This window comes from Orcinus orca, chromosome 5, assembly GCF_937001465.1.
Source record: "Orcinus orca chromosome 5, mOrcOrc1.1, whole genome shotgun sequence".
Taxonomy (NCBI): domain Eukaryota; kingdom Metazoa; phylum Chordata; class Mammalia; order Artiodactyla; family Delphinidae; genus Orcinus; species Orcinus orca.
Window position 1 is genome coordinate 86,761,448 of NC_064563.1, and position 19,154 is coordinate 86,780,601.

A 19,154-nucleotide genomic window follows, 5' to 3' on the forward strand; every position below is an offset into this window, starting at 1 on the left:
TTGATGGTCTAAACGAAGTTTTCTTCTGTGTGGAGAGATATTATGATTTAATGGGTTAAGATCATGTAGTTTTTTTTTATTTTAATTTTAGATCTCTTAAGGTACTTTCACACTTGTTGGCCCAAAGGTCTTTATCTCTTGCCAGTAAGAAACAAGAGTTATGAAAGTACTCTCCCATTCAAAAATATCTTCTCTACCTATTTCACCTATTAGAGTTCAGGAAACTCCCATTGTATAATATCCCTTCAGAGGTTGGAATTTATCAGTCACTTCCACACAAATATAAATTATTTTAATTAGCTTTTTTCTTTTCTGCCAAGAGAGAATGGGAATATCCATTAAGAATGGAGACAAGTTTGGCGAGTAGGATGTCAGGTGAATAGCCAGAGAGCTGTAGTACACTGTCTATGGAAGGCATATAAAGAGGAAGAAAACAGTGCCCCAGGAAGTCATTGGGTAAGGAATTCCACCCCAGCTCTTCTGCTGACACAATCTGTAATACTCTGGCATTCCTAAAAAATCATCTCAAGCCTTTCCTATGGTTCTAGAGCCCCAGACTGGACAGAGCACAAATCTATTCAAACAGCTAATCGAGGATTGGTCTTTGCCTTATTTTCTGTTTGTCCAACTGATGTACATTGCTTTTATTTTTGTTTCTTACTTGCTTATAAGTTTAACATAGATGTGGATTGCTTGGATGCAATGTATATCTAGCCTTAGAGAAATAGGCATTTCTAATCTAGTCTACTCGTGTACATGTTTCAGCTATGATGTAAAGGATTAACATCCTGACATTATTAGTCAGGCAGCATGGTACAATAGAAAGAGCACTTTTTGAGAGTTGTGCTTTCTTGAATACTAATCTCAGTGATCCTGAATAACCGTGTAAATTCTAAGTTTCTGTATTTCAGCTGCAAAATGGGGGGACTGTGCAAGAAGATCTTCTGGGTCTGTTGCAGCTATAACATTATACAATTATTCTAATTACATATGCTTCCTGATTTTCCTTTAATATCTCTAATTTCATATGAGAGCTTAATGGCTTGAAATCTCAAAATTTTTTCTGACAAGTGGAGTAATAATACTTGTACTATATATCTCACGGCGCAGTAAAAATAAAGTATAAAATTATGTGTGTCACTACGCATTGTGGACGTCAAAGTCCCATACTTGTGCGTTGCAAATTATTATCAGATATTTTTCTTTCTGCTATTACTCTGGTTTAAAAAGACCCATGATACCTCAATGTGCAACCAGCAGAGGGAGACAAGTTCAGATTGTGTTTCTTCTTAAAACAGAATCAGTTAACTGCTATGTGTACATGTTTTTAAAAATCAAAATGAGATTCATATTATTAGAAAATATGTCACTTAGTGCTATATTTATATATTTAAGTTACAAAAACAAGTGAGAAAAAGAAAGAAAACACAAGGAAAAATATGGGGGGGGGGATCTTGATTTGGGGGCTTAGTTTATTACACAGCTCAGAGATAGCCCTCTTTGTGAAGAATGTCATTCCTGTGACAGCTTCCTGAGCATGTCCATCTGGAGGTACAGGCTATTTGAGTACCAGTTTAGGAACCAATCCAGAATTCTAAAAGTAGAATTTCTAAATTTCCTCCCAAACTGGCTTTTTAACTCAACTTTCCCATTTTATCAGCTTGGACTTTGAACAACAACAACAAAAAAGTAGAGGCATCTTTTTCCTGTCCTTTTTCAACTTCCATATCCAATTAGTTGACAAATCCCATCAGTCTCCTGTGAAATTCCTCTAAAAGTCTTCACCTTTCTTCTCTTTCTACTGTCATTGCCCTGTGGCCTGCTTTTATCCTCTCTTGCCTGTTCTGTTTCAGAAACTTTATAACTGGTCTTCCTGACTTTGACTTGTCCCCGTCCATCTTCGACTCCATTGCTGGCTAGTCATCTTCTTAAAACACTGGTCTGATTATGGCACTCGCTTACTCAAAGCTTTTAATGGCTCTCTTTTGCATATAGAATAAAGCCACACTCATTATCATGCCTGTCAAGACCCTCACTGACCCCAACTTACAAAAACCAGTTATTTTTCATTCTAACTTTTTTCCATTTCTAGCCCCACATAGTTTCCTACAACTTACCTTTCCCACTAATGTAAAGTCTCTGAGGGAAGGAATTCATTCCTCACCATTATTAGAAAGCAATAGTGTATATAATCGATAACGTTCATCCCTTTCTCATCATGTCACCAACAACTTTATTAGTCTCCTAACTAGTTTCTCTACTTCATCTTCCTTCTGACCTCTCATTTCCCATTGCCAAAATCATCTCTCTAAGCTGTCAGTGTCTCATCTCACTCCTCCACAATCTAAAGTAGCCTTCTAAGTATGAGATGATGAGATGATGTGTGAGTCTTCATTCAGGCCTTCAGGATTCTTCCTGATGCAGCGTCTCTCTGCAACCTTCTCTCTCTCCTCTTCCATGCTAGTCAGATGCGTCTTCCTCCAGCTCTGTGCTTTGTTTCACGCTGGTTCTCATGGCCAGGCATAAGATGTTGCTTCCTCCATCCTCCTCTTACATATCTGCCAGGGGTTACTTAAAATTCCATTTTTCTCCAAGAAGGCTCCTTCTTGATCCCCTTTTCTGAACCACCATTGTGTTTTGATTCTGCTCCCTGATAGCTTAGCTATCAATTACTCCCTGGTCCATATTATTCTCTGTTCAGTGTGTATTCACTTTCCTTCTCTATCTTGGTTGTGAGTTCCTGGGTTCCTGAATGTTATTATTATTATGCAGTATTTCTCAGCACCAGAGAGGATTGGGCATATGTGGTGATTAATTTTGGTCCTGTTTTACAGTGGAGAGCAAGTTTGAAAGGCCTGCCTTATAAGTGTACAATGATGTTGTTTGGCCCTGCTCTACGGGGGGCTTTCATACCCTTCATTAGATTGCAATGGGGTAGGGTGTCAATTCTGTACATTATTATTTCCCCATAGCTTAGCACAATGCCTGTCATATGGTAGGCCTCAAAAATATTATTTTAATGAATTGTTTTGTACATGATAACATGACTGATGAGACACATCTTGTGAATCCTCTTCCTCTTGCAGAGGCAGTGCTCCTACATTCACTACTAAAAGCAGAGAGGACTGAGAATGTGATTTACAGACAGTAAAGAAAGATACCTTTAAGCAGGCAAACTTCTGGGACCCTTTGAATAATGTAATGCTTAACACTAGATTTGCCCTGCAGCTCAATATTGTCAGTAAACTCTTGAGAAAACATATTAGTGTTATTTACATGATTTATAGCCTCAAGATATTTAACTAGGCATTCCATTTAGATTTAGCTGGATAGCTATTGCCTGCAAAATAAACAGAGATATTAGATATGTAAGAGAATATTTAGTAAAGTTTAGCAGTTAAACGGTGTCTGCCCATCTTGTTAGGTACTTCTTAATCTGTAACAAAACACTTTCTTATACTGACTCTTAATTAACATGTAATAACCATTTAAGGGTAAGCAAAGTTTATACCTGAAGAAAAGCACCAACTGGGACACAGTTTTTATTTGTTTATTTTTTCTCACTAGCTGGTAAAATGACAGTCGACTTGGCATTCTGTCAGGTATTATTGGATGGATGAGTGGCAGTTTCCTGCAAGGAACTGTACTGAACTAGTACAGTAAGAGAGAATGCTGGTATGTGAAAAACATCGATCACTTGTGACAGAACGTAGCCTCTTTGGGGAGGGTCTTCTCATCATGAGCAATACGAGGTAACTCAATCTTCTCTCCATTCCTGTTGCTCCCCCCACCAGGCCAAGCCAGTTGCCACTGGATGACTAAGATTTCCTTCTCTTTGTCTCCTTGCTTCCACTATTGTCCTTCTACAGTCCTTCTTCCATATGGTATTCAGAGCAATCTTTCTAAAATGTACATCAGATCATGTCAATCCCTTGCTTAAAATCTTTTACTGACCAATCAAGTCACTAGAATAAAAACCTAAATTTCTTACCCTGGGATCTCTTCATTATGATCCCTCCCCAGTGTCTAATCTCACCTGCTTTTTCAGCTATCCCCACAACATACACACAGACCACATGCGCCAATTTTATTGCTCTCGTTTTGATTCCTGGTGTATGACACACCCATTCCTGCCTCAGGGCCTTCGCACATGCCATTTCTTTTATCTGGAAAGGTCTTTTTGCTGATTTTGCGTGGCTGACTCTTTACATTTCAGACCGTATGTTCCCCTCACCACACCTCCAGGCCATTTTCTCTCTATCACACGTATTTTTCTTCATGGCATTTACTCTCCAAAATAACGTTAATATGTATCTACTTTTTTAGCATCTGTCTCTGCATCGAGCTTGTAAGTTCTGTGAAAACAGAATCTTGCTCTGTCTTGATTCACGACCGTATCATTAAAAGCGTATTGAGTGAATGAATGAATCATAAACTTAGTGGGCATATCAGTATATGGAATTGCACATCTGCCTCCACTCCTCCTCATTTTTCCTTGGCCTATTTTCTGATTGTAGGAATCCAAGTCATTACAGCAACCACAAATAGAGGATATAATTGCCTGATTACCTGCTTGCGCTAACATCTTGCTATACTGAAGGTGCTGCTACCGCCATCTTTGCAGATGTTGCAGTGCTCTTCCCATATGTGAGGCCTAGATCAAAAAGAGAAGATGCAGCATTACTTGGCAACTGCCACCTCCTTGTACATGGTGGCAGAGTGGGCAGTCTAAAAAAGAGGAAGGTCCATGGGCCAGCGAGTACGTGTCTATGAGATAATGGCATATCTATGAGAGTAAGTTTGTTGCTGGGGGAGGACCCAGGCAGCTGCTCAAGAATCTCAAAGACCTTGTTAAAACTTGGGCAAACCCAAGCATTGATGCATACCAAAACAGAATGAGTACAAAAAGAAGCAGAAGACCAATATGATAACAATGAACTACAAAGGCGTGAACTAAAAGCAAACCATGTAAGAGTGATTTTTAATTGTGCAGAGTATGGATTAAATGCTTTACATCACTGAGGTTTCTATAGTTAAAGATTTGAACAATATTTAACTGACTTGAAGCTGATTGATTTTGTTAGGCAGTGAGACACGTGCGAATGAAGCTATTGTATTCAAAGGAGCTGAGTTCCAAAGGAAATTCACACAAGATAGTACCATTGTTATGAGCATAAACCGACATACTTGAATATTGCTAAATTATGATGAAATCATTGAGAATGTCGTAGCAGGAATCCTAAGGAGAAGTATTGACAATTATGCATTTCTAGTTCATATGGAAATGCTAATTTCACTTATGTGAGTAAAGTACAGGCATGGCGTTATTATGATTAAGACCTTACAACTGTAGAAATGTAGAATGGTATATTAATAATATTATAGACACGTTTAGCATAAAATGCAACCAATGTAGCTAAATTAGTTGTACATTCCAGGCTGCATCTGGATTTCCTGTGAGCCTATTACCTTACAAAGCTAAACAGAAGAATAAACCTTTCATGCTTCTTAGGGTGCTCAGACATTAGCCAGTTTTTGTTTTTGCTGCAGCATTTGTCCCTGGAGAGTGCCAGAATCTTCTAAAGCTTTTTTTTAGAAAGGCACTATGTTATTTTAAAGTAGTAGCTAAGATCATCTTACTTGGGTGATGATGGCTGTTTCATATGGCTAACAGCCATACTTGCCTCACAAATAACCTGAAAGAATGTTCATTTTCGCCAGCCATTTTGGAAAAGCGTATATAAAATAGCTTGAATAAATTTCAGTAACACCTATTTGTTTCCTACTCGACATTTCTTAGGAAAGCAAGCAGAGGAATTAATATTGGAGTAGATTTGGGGGAGTGACCGTTAGGATGAGATCGATATGTATAGACTATTGGATTTGTTAGAATGTATTAATCTCAGTGAGAGATCACAGAGGAAAGAAAACCAGAAGGGGTCCATGAGGGAGTGAAAAGGCAAAAGACTCTGAGAGAACATAAAGTTGAAACAAAAGTTTATAGTATACCCACAAATAGATTTATTATCGTGTAAATGATGAGATTAACCACTTGAGTAGGCGTGGACATTCAGTCGTTCTTCTGTTCCTATATTCATCAATTATAGAATGCTCCCGCTAAGCTAAGGGTTGGGTTAGAAAGTGGTACTGAATTGCCATCTGGACATAAATGATAAATATTAAATAACTTACACGATAAACTTCATGATTTTGAAATTGTTCAGAAATTCAATCTGAATTATCCAATGATCTAAATTAGAGAATTTAGAATTAGAAATTAGAGAATAAATATTTATTTATTTAGGTTGCACTGGGTCTTAGTTGTGGCATGTGGGAATCTTTCAGCTGGTGGCACGCGAACTCTTAGTTGCGGCATGCATGTGGGATCTAGTTCCCTAACCAGGGATCGAACCCGGGCCTCCTGCATTGGGAGTGCAGAGTCTTGCCCCCTGGACCACCATGGAAGGTCCCTAAAAATGTCGTCTTCTTTTTTGCATTTTACTTCCAGCGCACACAGTAAGTCAGTTTAGTTCAATAAAAGTTGCCAAGAAATGGACTTTATCTAATGAAATTATTAAAAAGAAAAAAAAACTTTAATTGCATTATGTGATCTTTTTCTATATAAATATGTACTTATGATTTTATCCTCTTGAGTAAGTTAGGCATTGGTCTGTTACAATTCTGATTATAATCCTGGTTAACTTTATACATCCTTTTCTCAGAGTGATTATGGAGACAAACTCCAGATCTGATTGATTTGCTACAGATTTCACATTCCTATTACTTTGGTGTGAATTATTTTGTACACCAATATGTTAAACTTTATGCTTTGACCGAGGACCGGACAAGTCTTACAGGTAACTTGAGATTACAGGTATAGGCAGTAGTCAACAACCATGTCTAGGCATCTACCGCAAACAATATGCTACCACCCCACCATACTTTCTCCTTGCCCTGGAAAAACCTCCTTCTTTCTTCATTCAAAGTATAGTCCGCTGATGCAAGAGAATTTTCACACCCTTGATATATCTGATCCTTCCCCTCAGTATCTAGTTCTCCTTGCAGGGTCATGTCATTCACCTGCCATCATCAGAGGAAACAGATGTTCTAGTAGCCCCGGTCCTTTTTTTCTTTCTTCCTCCTAACATGGGACAAACACCACCCACCCAAAAAAATGTTATATTTAAACCTTTGTCTAAGCCAACCCTTCATCTCTAAAAGCTCAGAAGAATCCTGCCAGGGATTGTGAAGCTTGTTGGCAGCAGTGGGTGGGGATGGGTGCTCTTTTCCTTGCACTCTCGGCATAGAGTTATGTAATCCTCCCATCTCCATTTGGCACTCGAAGCTCATTTTCCCATTGATACTGGGAACCCCAGAATTATGTGTTTTGTTGTTCAACCAGCACTTAACCATTTTTTTTTCCCTTTGGCAAAATGGGTCCCGAGTTTTAAACAGCTCAGTTACAAATTAGTGGTAAAACATTATTGATTTATTATCTGGGACTCTTTATTACCCTCAATATAAAACAACTTGATTTATATAAATTTAATGCGTAGTAAAAACAAAATTAATTGAACTCCACCAATCTTGAATTTGTGACAGTTTGGATTCCAATCCTTCAAGTTCTTTTCTTAAGAAAACAAAAGGTCTTCCTTCCTTTCCTCACATAATCTGTAAGAGTGAATCTACCTTTTAAGTTGATAAAACGTAGCAGATAAACTCTTTGAATATTCTGGTGTGGGCAAGGTAGGTGTCAGCACAGTAAGAGCCTCCTTAGGCTTGTACTCTGGTGGAGTTTGATGACGATTCCTAAACATATGCCTTTTTTTCAAATGTCCTTGGCTAATCATTTGTGTAAATAAGAGGGGTGAGCATAATATGTGCGTGTGTGTATGTGTATTTGTGCATTTACTTGTATGGACATGGAATATTTAGGGAAAGATGTATAAGAACCTGGAAATATTTGCTGCTGCCAAATAGGAGAAATGGGTTGCCTAAAGACAGGGATGGGGGCTTCCCTGGTGGCGCAGTGGTTGAGAGTCCGCCTGCCGATGCAGGGGACACGGGTTCGTGGCCCGGTCCGGGAGGATCCCACATGCCGCGGAGCGGCTGGGCCCGTGAGCCATGGCCGCTGAGCCTGCGCGTCCGGAGCCTGTGCTCCGCAACGGGAGAGGCCACAGCAGTGAGAGGCCCGCGTACTAAAAAAAAAAAAAAAAAAAGACAGGGATAGGACAGATAACTACAATTCACTCTACAGCATTCTGTATCACTTGATTTTCGTACCATGTGAATGCCTTAACTATTCCAGTAAATAAAATTAAAGGAAACAAAAAGTTTTGGGTTGGTCCATTTCCATCTTTTATGCTCAGCATGGGTTCTGAGGGAGAGGTCTAATCGTTGGGGGCTCTCACATGAGTGACTAACACCCTAGGCCCCTGATGGCCCTTATCACTTGGATTGACTCATGGAGTAGAAGGAATGACAAATGATGGTAACCTGTCTTCCATTCACTGCAGTGCTGTATGCAGCCTCAGTGTCACCCTGTAAGTGACAAGCTTTCTGATATACGAATCTCCTTCCTTGCATTTTGAGAAGCAAGTGTCAGTAAAAATTTGGGAAGCAACGGCAACGTGCCATTGAAACAATAATCCTTAATACCATTCCTCATGTGTGGGACTGAGTAAGGGTTTCCTGGAGAGTGAAGTTGATTTAGGGATCAGGGATCAGCTGCTGAGGCTGGCACTTGGAAAAGACAAACCAAGCATTCACACTTCAGACCACTCAATACCAGCATTGTGTCCAATCCATCTTTCATAAGGGGGCTCCAAGAGGGGGAGGGGATAAAGGAAGGAGAGAAAATAAACCTTATTAATCCCGTGAAAGAGAGAGGAAAGAATGAACAAGATGTGGGTATGAAAAGACAGTTGGAGAAATATTTAGTTTTAAAATCGACTTTGGCTTTTCATCTTAGACTCCACTGTCAAGTTTCTTCTGTTTTGCATTCCTCATCCCATCTTTCAGCACTGGTCCCCCTCCACCCCTCAGGCTTTCCTGTCCTTCTCTGTTTCACTCCCTCAGGCTTTCCTGTCCTTCTCTGTTTCACTCCCTTCATCTGTCAAGGTTTGCCTTGGTGTTCTCTTCTTTTCTCCCTTTTCCTTCTTTCTCACTCTTTGCCTCTCCTTCCCTGGACCCTTTCTCCTGTTGTTTTAGAGCTTGAGTCCCTCTCCTTTTCCCCTTTCTCTTGCACGGTACCTCCAAGCTCCATTCCCTCTTCTTAAGGAAATCAGCCAGGCCTCAGATGGAGCTGTTGTCCTGACAACCTAAAGGCGCATCAGGCTTTCACTGAGGCTGGCGGCTGCTGAAGGGGGCAGTTGTGGAAAGCGAGGGGCCACGCTGAGGGGAGGGCAGAGGGGATGACTCCGAGGGGCTGTTGGAATCCGCGGCGGGCGGGGGAGGTGCCAAGCGGAGGGAGGGCGGGAGGGAGGGACTGGAGGGAGAAACAGGAAGGGGAGGAGGGGGAGGGAGACTCTGGGCTGCTGCCGCTGCTGTGTGGGTTTCTTTACACTCGCTGGCAGGCTGGGTGCCGGCTCCCTCGCCCACCGGGAAAGTGGGTTACGGAGGCAAGAGGCTCAGCTCAGACGCTGGCAAAGGAGCATCCAGCCACAGAGAGACCAGAGAACACCTTCTTTTTGGCCGCCTTCTCTTCATCTTTTCTAGAGGGTTTTATATTTTGTACTCTCTCCTTTCAAATTTTGTTTCTTTGACTTTTCCCCACCTCTTCTCGGGTTTTTGAGGGCTTTGTTGAGTCTTAGAGGCAAAAGAGACTGAGAGAGGGAAAGAGAGAGGCAAAGTGGAAAGGACCACAAATTGGCAAAGCCCGTTACGCCTTTGCCGTGGATGAAAGCCCTCCGTTTGTAAAGCCCTCTCGGCGAGCAGCAGGCCCACGCACGTCCTCCAGAGTAGCCCGCGACCCGCACCTCGGCGTGGCCACCATGGTCGCCAGAGTTCAGCCTGATCGGAAACAGTTGCCGCTGGTCCTACTGAGATTGCTCTGCCTTCTTCCCACAGGACTGCCCGTTCGCAGCGTGGATTTTAACCGAGGCACCGACAACATCACCGTGAGGCAGGGGGACACGGCCATCCTCAGGTAGGGCTTTCGGGCAACTTTTCTGTGGCGCTTAAGAGTGTGTGTGTTCTCCGTGAACTCCAGCTCCTGATGCTGCAGGCTTGTGCTGTGTGTGTGCGTGTGTGTGTGTGTGTGTGCGCGCGCCTTTTACAGACTGGTCGAGGTATCTGCCAGCAAATTTCAAGGGGATTCTGGTCACTGTCAAGGATCAGCAGGGTTGGTTAAATGTTGTTTCGTTCCTAGGATCTTGCTTCTCTTGCTGAGAAAGGCTAATTTCATCCATGGTGTTAGTGACATTCGGGCAGTATTTTTGCTTTTGTGATTGCAGATGCTTTGTACTTAAGAGTTTTGTTGGGGTTGCTTAACTGAGAAAGAAGAGTTTGTTGAATTATGGCGCTCAGAGAGTGGTACACAGTATTGCTTTCTCCGTGGTGTATGTGTGTTTGTACGTGTGGATACGTACAGAAAGGCTCTCGCTCTGCCCCAGCAATAGTTTGGATAGGAGACTTTCCGTAAGGATCTTCTAATTGACATGGAGGGCAATAAATCAATCTTAGAACTTCGGTTGATTACTGAGCCTTTTCTGGAATGTGGATAGAAATCAACACAAGAATGAACAGAAGGAAAAAAGAAAAGGAACTTGCCGAATTGCTAATATTTAAGAATAGGAGTGTTAAGCACATAGGTTAGGAAAGAATTAACGTGGCATTAAATGGATATTTCAAATTGATTATTGACCTCAGCGTCTTATCTCTATGCAGCTCTGTCAAACTCCGAAATATAATTTGGGATTGAAATTTGGAAAGGAAGAGTCCCAAGTCCTTGGAGTTTGACCCCTGTAAGGGACAGTGAGCTGGAGAAACTCAGATGGAACCTAGCCATAATTCTGTTTCTAAAGAGCTGCTAGCCTGTTTTCCTGTGTTTCTTTTCTCTCTTTCCCCTCGCCATCCACTGCATATACTCCTTGTCCTTTTTTATAGCTTTCCTTGAATTTCTATCAGATACTAAAAATAAATAAATAAAATAAATAAATAAATAAATAAATAAATAAATGAATAATGAAAGAAAATGTTCTCCTTGGAGATCTTTTAAAATCTCATTTCATCCAAATGAAATGACCTAGTGTCAGTCTGTCTGTCTGGCTAATATTGTTCGTTGTGGCAATAAAAAGCAGTATCTGATAGAAAAGAAGCATCTAATCTGTGTGCAAGGAGCTGATAGTGCATAAACCCTGGGGCATCGGGGAGCCGTTCTATAGCAGAGCTGCCTACAGCAGCAAAGTTTTCTTTCCTTTTCTCAGAAATAAATTTGGTTGGCTGTCACAGTGTCCTGCTTTGGGATCTCTTGCCTTGTTAGAGAGGGATGTGTGGGTTGTGTGTTGTGGTGTGTGTATGTTGCTGCGGAGTATAAAAACTAAGAAAATCCTAATGTGTAAGTGCTCCTGTCTTCATTTCCTGAGCATTGCGTGATTATGAATCCCAAAGATCCTACCATCCGAAGCATATTTTCCCTTCTAGCTCTCTCCAGCCCTGTGAAACCTGCATGTGTGATTTATCCACATGGAGTAATAAGATTTATAGAGTAATTTATCTGTTTGCAGAGGGATTTGGACATGATGCAGAAAATATTTTCGCAAACACATAAGCATGCCATGTCAACTGCTAGCATTCATATTCCCTAACGTCATTAACCCTTTACAAGTGAAGCACTCTATATAAATTTATGCTATTCTTAGCAAGATTTGTTTTCACTGAATTATAAGAATGAATATGGGAAAAGTGAATACTCTGGGTGTATAAGTTTTTATGTTAATGTCCATGAAATGAACTTTTGTAAGGTCTTTCTAAGTCAGCATCACCTCTATCTTAAGCTATAGTTATCAAAGAGTTAGATAAGCATGTAAATGTTAATTTAGAAGAAAGAAGGTATTCTTATATTTTCGTACATTGTATGCATACAACTCTATGTCTATGAGAGGCAGTCTTACTACATAAATATCTATATATGATATATATGTGCTTCTGTGTGTCTATGGCTCAAAAGAAATGGAGTTTTTAAGCATTACACTTTAGTAGACATTGCAGTATGGAAATGGGGTGGGTAGTGAGCACAGAGAATAAATATAGAAGCAGTCATTCCCTGGGAAAGAGAAGATAGACAAACAGAGCATGCAGAGAAGTCACCTGTGAGAGCCCATTGCTTTCCCAGACCTCACCTAATGTGCCCTCTTTTTTTGTTTCCTTTGCCTTGGACAAGGCTTTATTTCTGGGTTGGTGGAGCTCTATCAGAAGTAACTATGGAGAGAGTTCCCTTTGTTTTTCGTAGCTGACCTTCTTCTCAATCTCTTTAACTGAATCCAGTAAGCTTTGTGGGTCAGTTTGCTGGTGAAGATTGGCACTCTTGCTTTCTGTTTACAAGTCTAGCCTGGGAAAGTCTTGCTTCCACTTTATTTTTGACATTTTACTGGGAGCATGAGCTTCCAGGGGAGCAGAGGAAGGAGAACTTGATTCGTTGGAAGCCACAGTAGATGTTTGGCACTGAGAAAGTGAAATGGCAAGGGGAAAAAAAATCCTGTCTCAGTGAGTCTGTGGCCCTGAATGATCTGAAATGGCAACAGGAAAGAAGGGAGGTTTGTAATTCTGGTGGTCCAGTGACAGAAGTTTGGCCGACTGTCCCCAAAACATTTACCTTTACTGCCTTACTTCCATGAAACAAGTGTTTTTTGGGGGGAATTGATGGTTACTTTTGTATAATTATGATCTTTGATGTAAATGTGTATCTTGATAGGACAGTATATACTAGTCTTGGGGTCTTGCTCTGTAATTTCTATCTTTTGGAAGAAAGAAAAGAAAGACTCTAGAATGAAGGTGATAAAACTAGGTGGAAAGAAAGATAATCTCATGTGTACCAACCTAAGCCTGTTGTTTCCCAGAAGGGATTCTAGATCTTTATGAGCACCTTTATGAGATCCTTTAAGAGTTAAAGGAAACCACAGTACCATCTTCCATCTCAAAGGCAAAGGATCAAAGTGTGATTCACAGACCAGTGGCAGCCGCAGCAGCTCCTGGAGTGCCTTCCTAAATCCTACTGAACCAGAATCTTCATTTCCATTTGTTTGCACAGTAAAGTATGAGACACAGTTACCCACAGGACTTTACTTGTGCGGAAGTCTCAGTTGCTTTTCTGAACGGAACCCACCTGCCTCACTGCCACCCCCCCACAAGTGTAGTAGTTCATCAATTACTGGATAAGTTTCTAGCACTGGTCCTTCCAACCCTCTGTCCTTGTACCCAGGCTCCCATAGGGATTCACTTCCTGGTTAATCTTGGCAGCTTGAAACCATGTAACTCTTGTGATAAATTAAGGGAAAAGTGAAAATAGTCTTCCAATCTGACCTTTAAAATTTCATTTTTAATAGTCCCACTAACTATATTTTCAATATTAGCAGCATATGTCTGGAAAGATCATTATAAAATAATCAATCCCAATATATCTGCTCATAAGGTAACTCCAAAAATTATATATACCTGCATATCTGGACATATTGCGTAACTGCATATGTGGTAAAATCAGAGGGTCCACACTAGTGCTGTGACTTTAAATATTTAAAATTGGGGGCATTGAAGTTGCATTTATTTCACAATTCTGACCCTATTTGATGTTTTCAGGATATTATAATACCTTTTATGGTGATAACATTTTTACCATTTAAATGTAAATGTACCTAATAAGTGTTAGGTGTAAGAAACTAAGTACCTAAGTTTAAAATAGTTAAATTTTTAGTTTTTCAAAATCTTTGGTCTTTTATTTCCTTGTTTGTTTCTACAGTAGGAGAAAAAGCAAAAACATTAAAAAGATGTGATTATTTGACAGTAAAATGTAAAAATTTGGTGCAACTTTTAAGAGAAAAATGGCTTCTCTTCTTTAAAGCATCTGGCACGCCTACATTCACAAAGAAACTGTCAACAATCAAACAAACTCCTGACACAGTATGTGCTTTTTCTACCACTTATAATTATTCATTATTTGAAAACAAACTTTGTGGGCATGTGTCTATAGGGGGAGTTTGAGACAGTTATGAAGTTTTCTTTTTCTGTAGTTAACTCACTAAAGGTAATCAAAATTTATTTAGGTTATTATGATACTTTAAGGACTGTTCATTGCCCATTAAGTCCTTTATCAAATATACGTGGTAAATAATGGAGTAAAGTGTGCTATATCTTGTCTAAGAATATGGCAGATTGTATACGTTTTTAAAAGGATGTTTATGCACTTAATGTCACTTGCTGTTCATTTATGTCCTGAGGAACACAGCAGACAAATCTCATGTGACAAATACAAAGTGTGGTAGTTTGTGTGTCTCTAAGAATGAAACACGTACATACAACACGTGTTAAGGTGGTTGTTCTAGGTAATTTGACTTCAAATGAATTATTTTTAGAATCGTGGAGTGTGAACAACCAAAAATGACTGACTCATCCACTAAATCAGTTGGTGAGGGTTAAACATTTGTGTTTCTTGAGGCTGGTTCCACATAACAGCAGACTCAGGCAGAAGAAGGATTAGTGCATTTTGCTGTAGTCTTTGGGAGCTCCAAGTACAAATGTCTGTGACTCACCTGGTAGGAGGTTGCCTGATTGTGTGCTGGTACCCCTCACTGTCATCACCTGAGCCCAAGAGAGCCTGCCCTTTCAGGCCACAGTTTATGGCCATTGGCCCTGTTCTCCTGTGAATATCCTGCCTGTTACTTTGTACAACTCAGCAAAGCTAGGCTCTAATTTTGGATCTATCCTTGCATGCTACATGACTTTGAGAATGTCTCTTAAATATTTTGAACTTCAGTTTCATTTAAAAAATGATGAAATTACCTATTTTAGTTACTCTATGGGATTGTTTTAAAGGGCCCACAAGAGGTTAAAGTAGTTCACTTTGGTGAATTATAAACTGCTACATAAAGCATAAAGTGTTAGTGGTTTTTCAACTACATGTAGCCAGTTGTTTAGACTTTAGGGGGCTCTTTTTTTTTAGACCAGAGTTTCTCAAACTTGAAGGTGTATCCAAATTACCTTGAGTGTTCGTGAAAATGAAGATTACCTGGCCCCCACCTTCAGAGTTTCTGATTCAGTTCTCCGGTAGGTGCTGAAGTCTACATTTGTAACAAGTTCTCAGATGATGCTGGTGCTGCGGGACCGAGCCACAGTTTGAGAACCACCAACTCTTGCTGCTACAAGTGTGTTCTGTAGATGAGCATCTTTCATATCATATAGTCATTTGCTAAATTCCAAAATCTCAGGGCCTATTCCAGACCTACAAAATCAGAATCTGCATTTTAACAAGTTCCCAAGTGATTCATAAGCACATTAAAGTTGGAGAAATGCTGCTGTAGAGAGTTCACAGCCATGGCTGCATGCTACACTCTACTGGAGGTCGTTTAAAAAACAATGAAGCCACATATTCCCTACTCTCAGAAATTCTGATTGAATTAGTTTGGGGTGGGGCTTGGACATAGGTATTTAAAAAATGATTCTGATATGTACACTGAGTTGAGAACTGCTCCTTTACTGGTTGAAAAATCTCTTTTACAAACCATGTTCAGGGCAGCACTTACTAGACGTGTAGTAAAAAATTATAGTCATGTGTGTGGTTTGGGAAATATTTCAACAGCAAAGATGTGCAAATTCAATTGAGAGACAGGAAAGAGATCCTCATAGATCCATTTCCTTACCACACAATCTCATCCCTACGATGTCATGGAAAATGGAGTGGATGTTAAAATAATCCATATTATTTTAATGTGGTTCCAATTTACATAATATCTCTTGAAATAGCATTAAAGCTTGACTTTTTAAATCCTGTTGTTTGTGTTCGCTCTTTCATTTATGTTAGGCAAGACACAAAAGATACAAAACAGTTCTAGATTTTCTTTTTAAAGGGAGAAAAGAGACTATATTTAGTCAAGGAAAATATCTTTGGTCTTATTCAAACAGGCTTACTTCTGTGTACTTATGTTGTCATAGCTGCCACAAATATGATTTTCAAAATATTAGCTAGATGTTTGTAGAATTCATTTCAACTCTACATGATGATGTCTACATGAAACTAATAGTCAAGTGTTTATGTCAAAGATAAAGGATTTTTATCAAGGATATAAGTTCAGAATGTTCAACAAGTAGCGTCGTCCCATGGTATCTGTGGGAGATTGGTTCCAAGACCCCCCTCAATACCAAAATCTGCAGATGCTCAAGTCCCTTGTATAAAATGGCATAGTATTTGCATATAACATATGCACATGCTCTAGTATACTTTAAATCATCTCTAGATTACTTATAATACCTAATATAATGTAAATGCTATGTAAAAAGTTGTAAATAAAATGTAAATGCTATGTAAATAGTTGCCAGTGCTCTGGCAAATTCAAGCTTTGCTTTTTGGAACTTTCTGGAATTTTTCTTCCAAATATTTTCAATCTGCAGTTGGTTTGAATCCGTGGATGCAGAATCCATGGATACAGAGGGCCGACTGTAGTCAGAAGACCAAGATCTAAACATCCTGAAATAGTCTGATCTATTAAATAAGTAAAAGTGATAGTTACTTGGCCTACTACGCATGCAAGCTATTTTTATGATCAGATGAGATACTATGTATCCAAGTGTTCTGTAAACTATAAAATGTAAGCTCTTAATAAGATTATTATCATTATATTCACAGTAGGAAATAACTTTTATAAAATTAGAAAACAATAAAATAAGCTTTTTATTTTTATTTCTATGGTTAAGTTTGGCCATTTGGTCTAAGATGGCCATTTCTTTTCAAGTCCTTTAAAGTCATATGTATCTTATAGTTGAGTTTGTTATCAGGAGTGCAGGATGAGTGAACACATTTTTATAGTCACCTGTAATCAAAACATAATCTCAAGTTAATGAGTGATTAACCTTCGCTGAAGAAAACAGTTTGCTTCAGAATTTGTTAATTACTATAGGGTAGATTTGTAGAAATTTAGAAGAGGAAAGTCCTTGGAGATCAGGCAGTCTCATCTCACTTTAAAGAGATGTAACTGAGAGGAGAAACATTTAGTTGGTTGTCTAAAGATTCAAGTGACCATTTGAGAACTAGATTCATGTCTCCTATTTCTCATGTCAGAGATCTTTATTCCAAATAAAGAGCTGAAAATTATCTTCTTGGTTTTCATGTTATAACATGATATGCCTTTTTTTGTTTTGAAATTGTAAGCTGTTTTTTAATTTCTTCCTCATGCTTTTATGTTTCCAAATTTTCTATGATGAATAAATATTATTTTTAAAGCAAAGAAAGGAAAGAAAATGAAATATGAGTTAGCCAGTGGTCAATAAATATCTACTGATCATCTACTCAATGTCAGGCACTACATCAATGACATTCAATGCAATAGGACTCTCTTCCTGAAACTTTTTTTTTTTTTAACATCTTTATTGGAGTATAATTGCTTTACAATGGTAAGTTAGTTTCTGCTTTATAACAAAGTGAATCAGCTATACATATACATATATCCCCATATCTCTTCCCTCTTGTGTCTCCCTCCCACCCTCCCTATCCCACCCCTCTAGGTGGTCACAAAGCACTGAGCTGATCTCCCTGTGTTATGTAAATGCTTCCCACTAGCTATCTATTTTACATTTGGTAGTATATATAAATCCAGGCCAATCTCTCACTTCGTCCCAGCTTACCGTTCCCCCTCCCCCTCCCTGTGTCCTCAGGTCCATTCTCTACATCTGCATCTTTATTCCTGTCCTGCCACTAGGTTCTTTAGAACGATTTTTTCTTTCTTTTTTTTTTTTTTTTAGATTCCATATGTATTTGTTAGCATACGGTATTTGTATTTCTCTTTCTGACTTACTTCACTCTGTATGACAGACTCTAGGTCTATCTACCTCATTACAAATAGCTCAATTTCGTTTCTTTTTATGGCTGAGTAATATTCCATTGTATATATGTGCCACATCTTCTTTATCCATTCGTCTGTCGATGGACACTTAGGTTGCTTCCATGTCCTGGCTATTGTAAATAGAGCTACAATGAACATTGTGGTACATGACTCTTTTTGAATTATGGTTTTCTCAGGATATATGTCCAGTAGTGGGATTGCTGGGTCATATGGTAGTTCTATTTTTAGTTTTTTAAGGAACCTCCATACTGTTCTCCATAGTGGCTGTATCAATTTACATTCCCACCAACAGTGCAAGAGGGTTCCCTTTTCTCCACATCCTCTCCACCATTTACTGTTGGTAGAGATTTTGATGATGGCCATTCTGACCAGTGTGAGATGATATCACACTATGATTTTGATTTGCATTTCTCTAATGATTAATGATGTTGAGCGTTCTTTCATGTGTTTGTTGGCAATCTGTATATCTTCTTTGGAGAAATGTCTATTTAGGTCTTCTGCCCATTTTTGGATTGGGTTTTTTTGTTTTTTTTGATATTGAGCTGCATGAGCTGCTTGTAAATTTTGGAGATTAATCCTTTGTCAGTTGCTTCATTTGCAAATATTTTCTCCCATTCTGAGGGTTGTCTTTTCGCCTTGTTTATGGTTTCCTTTGCTGTGCAGACGCTTTTAAGTTTCAATAGGTTCCATTTGTTTATTTTTGTTTTTATTTCCATTTCTCTAGGAGGTCATGATATGCCATTTTTTACCCCCCCAAAAAATTATGCTAGTCTCCTATGATTTGTCCCTCTTGGAGACCCGACTAGCTTCAGTGAGGTTGTGGTCTCAGTTGGCAGGCTCTCCTTTGCACAGGCTCAAAGGGTATTCTACCCATTGCAGACACTGTAGATTGTATCAAATTCTTTCAGGAAGGTAGAACTTTTATTTTCTAATTTGTACAAAAGTTACTTTTGGCTAAAATTGGGACTGATTGTGTTAAATTGGGAGGAACTGGAAATAGATCTAGACCTGTCTCTTGGGATGGCAGAGGCACTGCTGCAGGTGCCTGGGGAGTTTCTGGTGTGACATGCAGGACAAGGTCTCATGAAGCTTTCTTAGCAGGTGAGC

At 39.4% G+C, this 19,154-nt stretch overlaps 1 protein-coding gene across 3 annotated transcripts in view; it reads left to right on the top strand.

Moving 5' to 3' along the window:
• Positions 1-9,500: 9,500 nt before the first annotated feature.
• Positions 9,501-19,154, top strand: part of LSAMP (limbic system associated membrane protein) — a 655,299-nt gene continuing 645,645 nt past the window's right edge. For 2 of the 3 annotated variants that reach the window (XM_004278509.3, XM_033403269.2), the window contains exon 1: positions 9,532-10,147. In XM_004278509.3, coding sequence (XP_004278557.1) covers positions 9,993-10,147 — 155 coding nt within the window. In that variant the 5' untranslated portion in view covers positions 9,532-9,992. Of the gene's footprint in view, positions 10,148-19,154 lie in introns of all 3 variants that reach the window. The other variant, XM_004278510.4, reaches the window with a different exon arrangement.